The 13,319-nt window shown below is 44.7% G+C and overlaps 2 protein-coding genes across 2 annotated transcripts; both read right to left on the bottom strand.

The window, feature by feature from the left end:
* Window positions 1-2,908: 2,908 nt before the first annotated feature.
* On the bottom strand, window positions 2,909-3,586 carry LOC110623224. The gene has a single exon (XM_021768151.1). The coding sequence runs from the start codon at window positions 3,584-3,586 to the stop codon at window positions 2,909-2,911; it is 678 nt and encodes a 225-aa protein (XP_021623843.1).
* A 74-nt stretch (window positions 3,587-3,660) lies between these two features.
* LOC110623222 lies at window positions 3,661-4,254 on the bottom strand. The gene has a single exon (XM_021768150.1). The coding sequence runs from the start codon at window positions 4,252-4,254 to the stop codon at window positions 3,661-3,663; it is 594 nt and encodes a 197-aa protein (XP_021623842.1).
* Window positions 4,255-13,319: the final 9,065 nt, after the last annotated feature.

Raw genomic sequence — 13,319 nt, forward strand, 5'->3', positions numbered from 1 at the left:
CAGTTGAACTACTTGCCGTTGGCTGAGATAAGCATCCTCGGTATCCCAAATCTACAGATGACGTTGCTCTAGACAAAGTCTCTCACTTTGCGTGCTGTGATGGTGGGGACGGCCTCAGCTTCAGGCCACTTTGAGAAGCACTCTACAGCTACTATCACGAACTTATTTTGCCCCGTGGTCTTAGGGAAAGGACCCAGGATGTCTATACTCCACTGTGAGGATGGCCAAGTGCTGGATATGCTGGATTAGAGTGTAGCTGGGATGTTGATGGCGTTAGCAAACTTTTGACATATGCCACATCTTTTGACAAATTCCTCTGCTTCTTTTTTGACCGTGGGCCAGTAGTAGTCTTGCCTGAAAATTTTGTTTGCCAACGTGCTTGCTCCTTTGTGTGCTCCCTAGATTCCTTGGTGTATCTCCTCAATGACCCTAGCTGCTTCCTCTGGACCCACACATCGAAGCCACGGGCTGGATTTCCCCCTTTGGTATAGAGTCTCCCTTACTGCTTGATAGTTGGCAGGTCGGGCTACAATTTTTCTCGCTTCAGCTTTATCTTCAGGGAGCTTCCCATTTTCTAAGTACTCTAGGTACGGGGTCATCCAGTTTTTCCCTTCATCGATCTGCATTATTGCGACAGGCTTTTCAAAGGTGGGAATGTTGATATGCTGTATGTATACTTCGTCCGGGAGCTGTTCTAATTCTTCTTCAGATAACTGACTAAGCAGGTCTGCTTCTTCATTCTCCTCTCGAGGTATCCTCTGGTATTGCACAATAATTCCCTGCTCGTCGAGCTCAGTTTCTACAGCTCTCACCTTCGCCAAGTACTTCTCCATGGTGGGGTCCCTTGCTTGGTATATCCCCGTTATTTGATTAATCACCAGCTAAGAGTCACTGCTTATTTGGAGATCAGTTGCCCCCACTTCCATTGCTATCAACATCCCATTTATTAGGGCTTCATATTCTACCATGTTATTAGAAGCTGTAAACTCCAGTCATAGGGCGTAGCAGACCTTGAACCCTTTTGGGCCTTTTAGCAGTATTCCAGCACCACTGCCTTTAGCATTGGACGCCCCATCTACAAACAACTTCTAGTTGAATTCCTATGAGGGTTGTCCTTCGCTCTCTCCTCCTGCCGCACCCAGCAACTCTCTACTGGACTCTGGTTGCTCTTCATTGAAGGAGCACTCTGCTATAAAGTTAGTAAGGGCTTGAGCTTTGATAGCCGTCCGAGGTCGATACTCAAGACAATACGTGACGATTTCAACAGACTAGGTGAGCATCCGACCTGATGTTTCCGATCTGTTAAAAATCTTCTTTAAGGGCTGATCTGTCATCACAAATCCCTGATGGCTTCAAGGTAAACTCTGAATTTTCTTGCAACCAACAGTAGGGCGAATGCTAGCTTTTCTATGTTCAAGTATCTAACCTCGGTGGCTTTGAGCACTTTGCTGGCATAGAAGACTGGCTTATGCTCTTCTCCTCTTTCCTTACTAGTACTGTGCTTATGGCTTGCTCTAAGGCTGCTAGGTAGATCAGAAGTTCTTCCTCGGCTATAGGGCTGCTGAGTACATGTGTTGAACTGAGGTATTGCTTGAGGCTTTTGAAGGCTCGTTGGCAATCTTCTATCCATTCGAAGTTTAGGACTTTTCTCAGCTTCTTGAAAAATGGCAGGCACCTTTCTGCAGATTTTGACATAAATCGGTTGAGTGCTACCACCCTCCCTGTGAGCCTCTGCACATCGCTTACACAGGTCGGCTTTGGCATCTTTAGTATGGCTCGCACTTTCTCTAGGTTTGGCTCGATGCCCTTTCCACTGACCATGTAGCCCAGAAATTTCCCTCCTCTAATGAAGAAAGCACACTTCGCTGGGTTCAGCCTCATTCAGTATGCTCCAGTACTTTGAATACCTCTTTTAGGTTGGCCAAGTGCTGCTGGAAGGTCTGGCTCTTCACCACCATGTCATCCACATATACTTCTACATTCCTCCTTATCTGGCCTTTGAAGATTTTGTTCATTAGTCTCTAGTATGTCGCCCCTGCGTTTTTCAGCCCGAAGGGCATGGCCTTATAGCAATAAGTCCCATCTTTATGAACGAGGTCTTCTCTTCATCTGACCTATCCATTGGAATTTGATGATAATCAGACATCGCATCAAGGGCTGACATATAATCAAAGTCGGCCGTGGAATCGACCATTTTATTAATGTCAGGAAGGGGATAACAATCTTTTGGATAGGTTTGGTTCAGGTCGATAAAGTCTATACACATTCTGTATTTGCCATTGGCTTTTTTTACTAACACAGGGTTTGCCAATCACTATGGATACATGACTTCCCTAATGAATCCTGCCTCTTCTAATTTCTGCACCTCTTCTCTGGTGACCTATTGTTTCTCCTTCCCGAACACCCTTTTCTTCTATTTTATTGGCTTCGCTTCGGGGAGGACGTTGAGCTTATGGGTCATCACCTCAGGATCTATTCCCGGCATGTCAAAAGGCTTCCAGGAGAAGCTCAAGGCATGTCCTCGGATTAGGGCCATTGCTGCCGCTTTTTGCTCTTCGTCAAGGCTCGGTTTGAGGCTGAAGACCTTGTCTGTCTCTTCTTCTGACAGCGGGAATGTCTCCAACTCTCCAACGGGCTCCGTCTTGACCTCTTTCTTTTCATCTCGGACCTCCATGACCTCCGGATTTATCCCCTCAGCTGTTAAACTTGGTTCTGCCACCGTGGCTAGGTACACTACTCTTGCTTCCTCCTGTTGTCCCCAAACTACTCCCACCCCTGCCTCTGTTGGAAATTTCATGGTTAGGTATCTGATGTTGGTCACCACTTTAAAGTCGTACAACACAGGCCTTCTCAAGATTGCATTGTAGCTTAATGGGAGCTTCACCACTAGGAAAACTGCGTAGTGAGTCTAAGACAAGGGTGGTTCTCCCAAGATTAGGGCCACCTTCACCTTCCCTTCTATGGCCACTAGGACTCCCCCAATGCCCTTGACTGGGGCCTGATCCCTTACCAACTGCTCTTCTAGTATCCTCATCTGCTGAAAAACCCTATAGGGTAGCAGGTTCACCTTACTCCCATCATCGACCCGGATCTTGCGGATCCGGTAGTTATGAATGATGGCCTCGATGATAAGAGCATCGTCGTGGGGCATCTTAATCCCGTGAGCATCCTCCGAGGAGAAGGAGATGGTCACTGGGGAGTGTTCTACTACTTGCAAGATCTCCCTGTTGTGCCCCTCCCCACTTCGGCTTCTCTTCCTCCCTCTCCTGCTCATCCGGGCTTTAGTCTCTCCTACAATCATATTTATGGTTCCTCTAGAGCCGTCATTCACAGGCCCTGCTCCTTGTCTACAGGGTCTCTCCGGTGTGGCGTTCTGTTGGGACCTCTCTCCCTCTGGTTTCTTCACAAAGTTCGGGAGATGCCCCCTCTTTATTAGCCTATCTATCTCGCTGATTAGTTTGTAGCAGTTGTTGGTATCATGGCCATGGGTCCGGTGGTATTGGCAATACTTGTCAGGGTCCCTCTGGCTAGCGTCGGCTTTCATCGGCTTAGGCCATTGGAGGAAGTCCTTTTCTTGTACTGCCATGAGCACTTTGGTTCTGGATGCATTAAGGGGAATGGCTGCCTCAGGGACCTGGGGCTGGTACACCCTCTGATCTCTTATGTCCCAGGGCTCCTATACACCTCAGGCCCCTTATTCTGTCGCCTCTCTGGTCTCTCCGTCCTTCTTTCTTGTATTGCCTTCCCCCTATCCCCAGCCTCCCTGGCAAACCTGCTGGTTGTTAAGGCGTCATCCTGCATTATATACTTCTTGGCTCTCTTCATCAGTTCTGCTAGGGTGGTTGGGGGCTTTCTGTACAACGATCCAAAAAACTCAGGGGATGTGGTCCCCTTTTGCATGGCTTCCACCGCTCGGTTTTCATCTAACTCAGGGATCTGCAAAGCCTCCGTGTTGAAACGGGCCACATACTCCCTTAGTGATTCATTCTTCCTTTGCCGCCCTATCTCCAAGTAACTAGTCTTCCTCTCAGCCGGGACCCCTGCTATGAACCGATTGATGAATATGTTGGCGAGGTCTCTAAAGCTTTTAATGCTCCCCGCCTCCAAGTTGTTGAACCAGGCTCTTGCAAGTCCTGTGAGGGTTGTGGGGAAGGCCTTGCACATCAGAGCATCTGACAGGGTTTGGAGCTCTATAAATGTTTTGTAGTTTAGGATGTGCTCCCGTGGGTTCCCCGCTCCATCATACGTGGCCATCGGCGGCATTATAAACTTTTTAGGGATGGTCTCTTGCTGGATCCACCCGGAAAATGGTGAGGATGTGGATAGGAGGGTCTGGCTACTATCTTTTGCCCCCAGCTCAGCTAGGAGTTGCTCCTTCATTCTCTACAACTTCTGGTCTACGTCTATCTCTTCCTGCCTTGGCCTCTTCTCCAGGCGATACCATTCTCCCCATTCCTCACTTTTTGTCCTCCCAATCGTTCTTGCGAAATAACTTTTTGCTTCGTCATTTTTAATGAGCTCTCTTACCCTCCTTCCTCGGGCTCTGACTGTCGGTTCCTCTTCTCTACCAGCTCCTCCGCTCCCTTCTCCGATCTTCCGACTACTTTGCTGGGGGATCTGGTAGTTGAAGGTGGGTTGAGGCTCGGTGGTATGTGACGTGGAACCCTATAGCACAAGTCTCAAACCCACATGCACACGTAGATATGGAATCCAAAGATTTAATAAACCCACTTCCTATGGCACCCCACACTTAGAGAAGCTGAAACACCAATGATCGAAGGATTTAGATGAGAATCTAACAAACGCCACAACGAATAATTGATAAGTTAGCCAAGATTCTTGGTGCAATTGATGAAAGCAAATCCTCACTTTCACTCAAAGCAATACACGCCAAAGGCATGAAAAAGAATTCTGAAATTTTGATTAAAAGTTGTCTCTTACAAGTGTTTTTTATCCTTATATAGTAAGGAGAGAAAATAAAATCCTAAGACACTCTTTTTAGTTCTGGCCGAACTACGCACAATATCCAAACCCAATCACACGCTAAAATAACACATCAAATACACAAGTATTAAAACATAAGCCCAAAATATAGCCCAATACTCTAAAACTTAAAAGATAAAATATGATCAGAATACAAGCCCAAACAAAGCTAAAATAAAATAAGTGTTTAAATAATAAAACATAGTAAGCCCATCATAACAAAGCTGAATCTTCACAAAAGTCTTTTTTGATCTTCACTTTAGACTTCCCTTTGTGTAGTTTTAGTCCATAGGTTTGATTAGACTCCCTGAGCCTATGATTGCAAGTGTTGCACTAAATTTGCACCAAATTTGCCCCATATGAGTTGAAGCATGCCCCAAATATATATGGATAATATGAATATGATTTTGAACTCCTTTTAGATCCATTTGAATGATATAAGTTTGCTCCACACCATTGTTAAAAATTTATCCTATTGGATCTATATCATTCCCTCCTTCTTTAGAAAAGATTCATCCTCGAATTTTGCTGATATTTATGTTAAGAAGGAAAGTTTTAGGAACCCATGTATCTTCAAAGACCTCCTCTTGAATAGGTGGAAATAGCATAAAAATTTCGTCATGGATATTTTCATCAACAATCTGCACATTAAGAACAAATGAACTAGGTATAAAAATATTAGTCATAGAAAGGTCCTGTGGATGTGACCCATTTTCCTCTACAACTTCCAAAGCAGTCTCATTCGCCCCATCCACCTCATCAATCACGTGCTCCCCATGTCCACCATCATTCACAACCTCTTCTATAAGCTCATTGATGGAATTTTCAACAACTACATTAGATTCATGCATTACAACTTCCTCTTCAATTTCAATATCTATGGAAGTTGAGATTGAAACTTTAGCCTCTTCTTTCTCCTTTTTTTTTTTCCATCTTCCCTCCTTGAACTAGTTTTAATTCTTTTCCAGCCTCTTTACCCTCAAACTCACTCTTTTCTCTCATTTTTTCCGCAGAACTCAAGCTCTCACTCCCCTTTGTGGCCAAGGCTGAAACCTCCCTCTCCTTCTCCAGCATCTTTATTTGATCAGCATATACCTCTTGAGGTGATAAAGGAGTGAGTATAACCTTCTGTCCTTCATGAGTGAAGGAGTACTTGTTATTGAACCCATCATGTTGTACCTTTTTATCATATTGCCACGGCCTACCCAACAACATATGGCTTGCCTGCATAGGTACCATATCACACAAGATCTCATCCTTGTACCTACCAATAAAAAATGGTATAACCACCTGGCGTGTAACCCTAACCTCACCACAATCATTCAACCATTGCAATATGTATGGCTTAGGATGTTTAATAGAAGCCAAGCCCAATTTCTCCACCATATTCATACTAGCCACATTTATGCAACTACCTCCATCAATAATGAGAGTACACACGTTTCCATTAACCAAACACCTAGTGTGAAATATGTTTTCCTGTTGTACTAGGCTTTCTTCCTTAACCTGCATATTCAGAGCACGCCTAGCAGCAAGCATCTCACCATGTTCAGCAAGCAACACATTATCAACAAACACATCCGAATCATCACAGTCATTATTGCAATTAAGAGTTCTTTGAGGTATTCTTATAGAAGTGGAAGCTTGTGAGACATTCAAACTCTCCATAGTTTCAATCAACCTCTTAAGAGTCTTATAAATCCTTCTAAACTCACTACTAACTGACTTTTTAAAGAGTTTATAATCACTAGCCATGTCCCATTCACTTTCATCATTACTATCCACCACATTTTTATATTTACTCATCCTGCCTTAAATCAATAAAGAACAAAAAGAACTAGCAAATATGGTGTCAGAAATAAAACCACTCAAGTGTTTGCACTCTTACCACTCTTTTGTTGATTCTTCAATTACACTTCAGAAACTAAGATCAACCAACCAACCACAAGGTGCGTTTAATGAAACAAAGAAGGAAACCTAAAGAAAGAAGGAAGCACGCAAAAACTAGAAAGAAAACACTGACAATTTGGAAAGTAACACACGAACTAGGTTTTGTGCCACTGCAAATATATCACCTAGAGTATAGACACAAGCAAACAATACTCCAGCAATGTCAAGGAAGTAAAAGCAAACTTAAACCAAAAAAGAAACTTAGAATTCAAATAAAAATGAATCTGAAAAAAAGTTTGAATTTAATTCACTTCAACGCAAATTAAATATGGATCTATTTAAATCTACCCAAAAAGGCAAGCATCAAGACCTCACAAATAGAATTAGAAAAAAAAAAACTTTAATTTCACTCAGTTTAGCATTATGGACAAAAATTCTGGTATTAAAAGAAGGATTTGATATCAAATTAATTTAGATGCAATTGCCTTAAATGTGCACTTTAGGAAATAGGCAGAATTTATTTTGTCTCCTAATCTGGATTCAACCCAATTCAAAATTCAAAATTGATTCCCATATATTACAACCATCAATAGAGATAGGTAAGGCAATATAAATGAAAAAGAAAACATATCACAATTTGGGCCAGATTAAGATAAATAAGGCAAAACCGATTTTTGTTTTTTTTTTTTTTATGGATTTCAGATTTTGCTTCCAAAAGAGAATATGTGATTATTTATCAAGAAGGTGCAGCCATGGACACACTGTAACGACCCGAAAATCGGACCGCTACCGGTACTAGGATCCAGATCGGCTTAAGGCCGCCGGGACCCGTAGCAAGCCTGACATATAACCTGTAAACCTGTATAATCCCATACATGATCAACAACATACATAAAAATTTAAAAATTTTCCTTCAAACATCCAACTCAACCTGAACATACATGTACATAGTCATGATCATAATCGTGATCCCTCTGTGGGATCTCATCAATGCCCCAACGGGCGATACAACATGAGATGAGTTGGCTTTCATGAACATTATAAAACATTTTTGATCATGTAATAAAAGGGATACCTCATACACAATGTCAAGCACAATATCTAATCCTCAATATCATTACATGACTGAAACTGTACTTTTACATAACATTAATACATTTATCATGTCCACACTATCTATTACATAAACCAGACTTCATTACTCTTGTAAACCTCCTGGTCTACCCTGTACCTGCAATCCTGGGGAAATGGGAGAGGGGTGAGCTACTAGAGCCCAGTGAGCAGAATAATAAAAACATTTAAATCATATGGATCATGGAATGCATCACATCACAGCTAATCACATCAAGGATGAACTTGTCACCAATAGCCCTCTACATGGTCCAACTGTGCCAGAACGTAGAATGGGTCCTGGTCTTTCCCTTACATATCATAACATAACAGTGTCCAACTGTGCCAGAACGTAGAATGGGTCCTGGTCTTTCCCTTACATAGTGCCAGCGAACGTAGAATGGGTCCCACTGGTCTTACATTCCGTACCGTACATATCACATCGTCATATCATAGATCGAGGGCTATGGATCATCCAACATTCATCCACATCAACATAAAAATATGCAATGCAACATATTCGTGAATTCTAATGCAAGCAACCTGATTCATCACATGGCATTCATGATGCGTGAAACATGCTGAAAAGTTCATTCTTTTCTTTAAAACATAATAAGTTATTCCACTCACCTCTGGGTAGCTCTGACCAGACACTGGAGCAACAGACTCACTGCTGGGGTCCTCGGTTCCTCGGGTCCGAACCTACATAGATGGACTCAAATGAGGGACCAAACATACATGAACATAACTCTAAACTACTCCCCAAAAACCCCCTAAAACATCATGAAATAATCATAGAAAAACATGCAAGAAAGGGCTGGACAGGGCACTTTCGGCGGCAGGTTCGGCGGCCGAAAGTCCCTCCAGAGCCGAAAGTCAGGCAGGTTCGGCGGCACCTTCGGCGGCCGAAACTCCCAGACAGAGGCGAAACTCATGCATGTTCGGCTGCACTTTCAGCGGCCGAAAGTCCCAGACAGAGACGAAAGTCTCCTTTCGAGGGCAAGCTTCGGCAGCCGAAGGCTGCCTCCACAAGCACGTTCGGCGGCCGAAAGTTCCTTCGGCTGCCGAACCTGGTTTCTCCCAGAATGGCAGAAACTCAGCTCCCTTATGCATTTGTGCCTCCAATCTTATCCAAACATGCAAAAACCTATTCTACAACACTCATACACAAGCATACAAGTTCCTAGGGGCATCAACTAGCTAAAACCCCATCTATAACACATTCAACATACATTTGCAAACCACATTGTTCAAAATCACATCAAAAACCCATAAACATAACTATGACCTAAATATGCATTCTACCCCCATGAACTTCATAAAACTTACTTAAAACATAATATAAGCTAGAGATCGACTCTTACCTCTTGAAGATCGAGAGTAGAGGCGACCAAACTTGGAGTTGGGAGAGATTTGAGTTCTTGAACCTCAAAGCTCCAAAACTTTGCTCAAAAGCTCAAATCTTCAAAACGAAGTTAAAACAAGTGAAAAACTTGAAAGATCTAGAGGAAAAACATCAAAGATCGGTGAGGGGCGGCGGAAAGCTCACCTTGGCCGAAAATGGGGAAAAGCTCGCCCGTTTTCGGCTAAGGGACCCTTTTATAGTGGCTGGCCAGGCCACGTTCGGGGGCCGAATGTGCCTCCGCATGCATGCCATGTTCGGCGGCCGAACCTGGACTTCCTCACTTATGCTTTCGGGGGCCTAAAGGCGCTCCCGAAGGCATGCATGTTCGGCGGCCGAACTTGAGGTTCGGCGGCCGAACCTGAGTTTTCCTCCAAGGTTGTTTTAAAAAAAAAAAAAAAAACTCATTTCCATTTTACTTAAAACCATGAAATACCTTAAAACATTTTATGAAAACATGTTTCTACCCTACTAGAGGCTTCCGACATCCGAGATTCCACCGGACGGTAGGAATTCCGATACCGGAGTCTAGCCGGGTATTACATTCTCCCCCCCTAAGAACATTCGTCCCCGAATGTTCCTCAACTAGCACATAGCATGGCATAAGACATAACATACATACATAGCACATAAACACATAGAGATCTAACCTTAAAAGAGATGAGGGTACTGCTGGAGCATAGACTCTCGTGTCTCCCAAGTGCATTCCTCCAAATTGTGGTGGTTCCATAGGACTTTCACCATCGTGATTTCCTTGTTTCTTAGCTTTCTGATCTGGGTGTCTATGATCCGTACTGGCTGTTCAACATAGGTGAGATCCTCTTGGACCTCCACATCAGGCTCACTAAGAACCTTGCTCGGATCTGACACAAACTTCCTCAACATTGAAACGTGGAAAACCGGATGGATTCTTTCCATTGAAGCAGGTAAGTCTAGCTTGTACGACACATTCCCGATCTTTTGCAAGATTTCAAAGGGTCCGATGTATTGTGGGGCTAGTTTACCTTTCTTCCCAAAGCGAACCACTCCTTTCATAGGAGACACCTTGAGCAATACCAGATCCCCCTCCTGAAACTCGACCTGTCTTCTGCGGACGTCTGCATAGCTCTTCTGTCTGCTTGCAGCAGTCTTGATTCTTTCTCTGATTATGGGTACCACCCTGCTGGTGATCTCAACAAGCTCAGGCCCTGCCAAGGCCTTTTCTCCAATCTCTTCCCAGCAAACAGGTGATCTGCACTTCCTTCCATATAAAGCTTCATATGGAGCCATCCCGATGCTAGCATGATGGCTGTTATTGTAGGCAAACTCCACCAAAGGTAGATGCTGCCTCCAAGAACCGCCAAAGTCCAGCACACACATTCTGAGCATATCCTCGATAGTCTGGATGGTCCTTTCTGACTGTCCATCAGTCTGGGGGTGGAAGGCAGTACTGAAATCCAACCTAGTACCCATGGCATTCTGCAGACTCTGCCAAAACCTGGAGGTGAACTGGGGCCCCCTATCTGACACTATCGAAACAGGAACCCCATGCAGTCTGACGATCTCATCGACATACACCTGCGCCAACTTGTCCACAGAATAGCCACTCCTGACAGGAATGAAGTGAGCAGATTTGGTGAGTCTGTCCACAATCACCCATATGGAGTCCACTCTGTTGGACGCCGCCGGTAACCCCACTACGAAGTCCATAGCTATATTTTCCCATTTCCATTCTGGAATAGGTAGCGGGTTAAGCATTCCAGCCGGCTTCTGATGTTCCAGCTTCACCCTCTGACACACTTCGCAGGCTGACACGAACTGTGCCACTTCTTTCTTCATAGCTGGCCACCAATAAACCTTCTTAGATCTTGATACATCTTGGTGGCTCCGGGGTGAATGCTGTATCTTGCATTATGAGCCTCCCTCATAATGTCTCCTTTTAGCCCTATGTCATCTGGTACACATAGTCTGCTCCCATAGCGGAGGATCCCTTTGCTGTCAAATCTGAACTCACTATCATTGCCTGACTGAACAGTCCTGGCAATCTTCACTAACTCCGGGTCCTCATGCTGCTTCTGAGCCACCTGCTCCAGAAACACGGGTGCCACTCTCATCTAGGCCACCAAGGCACCTGTACCAGACAACTCCATCTGTAGACCTTCCTCAATGAGCTTGTAAAACTCCTTCACCACTGGCCTCCTCTCTGCCGATATGTGGGATAAACTACCGAGTGATTTCCGGCTTAAGGCGTCTTCCACAACATTCGCCTTACCCGAATGGTACTGAATCTTGCAATCATAGTCACTCAGCAGCTCCACCCATCTCCTCTGTCTCAAGTTCAAATCTCTTTGACTCAGGATGTACTGCAGGCTTTTATGATCTGTGAAGATCTCACATTTAACCCCATAGAGGTAGTGCCTCCATATCTTGAGTGCAAAGATTACTGCTGCCATCTCTAGGTCATGTGTGGGGTAATTCAACTCATGCTTCTTCAGCTGCCTAGAAGCATAAGCGATCACCCTCTCATTCTGCATTAGTACACAACCCAGTCCCACACGGGACGCATCACAAAAGACTGTAAAGTCTTCATCACTGGATGGCAGAGCTAACACTGGTGCTGAAGTCAACCTCTTCTTAAGCTCTTCAAAACTCTCTTCGCACTGGTCGGTCCACAGAAACTTCTGATTCTTCCTGGTCAGTCTGGTCAGAGGAGCTGCAATCTTCGAGAAGTCCTGAACGAACCTCCTGTAGTAACCTGCCAAACCCAAGAAACTTCTAATCTCTGTCACTGAAGTGGGTCTAGGCCAGTTAGCCACAGTTTCTGTCTTCTTGGGGTCTACCTCTATCCCATTCTCTGACACTACATGCCCCAAGAACGAAATGCTCCTCAGCCAGAATTCACACTTAGAGAACTTGGCATACAAGCCATGTTCCCTCAAAGTCTGCAGAACCAACCTCAGATGATGGGCATGCTCCTCTGCATTCCTAGAATACACTAAGATATCATCTATGAAGACAATAATAAAGTGATCCAAGTATTGGCTAAATACTCTGTTCATGAGATCCATGAATGCTGCAGGGGCGTTGGTTAACCCGAACGGCATTACAAGGAACTCAAAATGCCCATATCTGGTCCTGAAAGCTGTCTTTGGCACATCTTCTTCTCTGATCCTCAGCTGATGGTACCCCGATCTCAGATCTATTTTGGAGAAACAACCCGCTCCAGCTAGCTGGTCAAATAGATCATCGATCCTTGGCAGAGGGTACCTATTCTTGGTAGTGATTTTGTTCAACTGCCTGTAGTCGATACAAAGTCTGAGGGACCCATCCTTCTTTCTCACAAACAAGACTGGAGCACCCCAAGGTGAGGTACTCTATCGGATGAAGCCCTTTTCTACCAGCTCTTGCAATTGCTCTTTCAACTCCTTTAATTCGGCTGGGGCCATCCTGTAGGGAGGGATAGAGATCGGTCTAGTTCCAGGCACCAACTCTATCTCGAACTCTATCTCCCTAGCAGGTGGTAAACCTGGAAGCTCGTCTGGAAAGACATCCTGAAACTCTCTGACAACTGGCACTGAGGCTGGCTCCCTGACCTAACTGCTAAGCTCTCTCACATGAGCCAAATACCCCTGACATCCCTTCCTAAGCAACCTACAAGCCTGAAGAGCTGATATCAGACCTCTAGGTGTACCCCTCTTGTCTCCTCTGAAGACGACCTCTGACCCGTTCTGATCTCTGAACCTGACTACCTTGTCCCTGCAGTCCAAGGTAGCACCATGGGTAGATAGCCAATCCATCCCTAGAATGACGTCAAAGTCCGTCAAATCTAGAACCACAAGGTCGGCGGAGAGGCATCTTCCCTCAACAAAAACTGGACTGTACTGGCAGACTGACACTGCCACTGACGGGTCACACTTGGGTCCACTGACCCATAGGGGACACTCTAACCCAGAGA

This window comes from Manihot esculenta, chromosome 9, assembly GCF_001659605.2.
Source record: "Manihot esculenta cultivar AM560-2 chromosome 9, M.esculenta_v8, whole genome shotgun sequence".
NCBI classification, from domain to species: domain Eukaryota; kingdom Viridiplantae; phylum Streptophyta; class Magnoliopsida; order Malpighiales; family Euphorbiaceae; genus Manihot; species Manihot esculenta.

What these genes read in the sequence shown, in the direction of transcription:
- LOC110623224 (XM_021768151.1), bottom strand. Translation starts at nt 3,586, where the DNA reads ATGGCAGTACAAGAAAAGGACTTCCTCCAATGGCCTAAGCCGATGAAA.
- LOC110623222 (XM_021768150.1), bottom strand. Translation starts at nt 4,254, where the DNA reads ATGGCCACGTATGATGGAGCGGGGAACCCACGGGAGCACATCCTAAAC.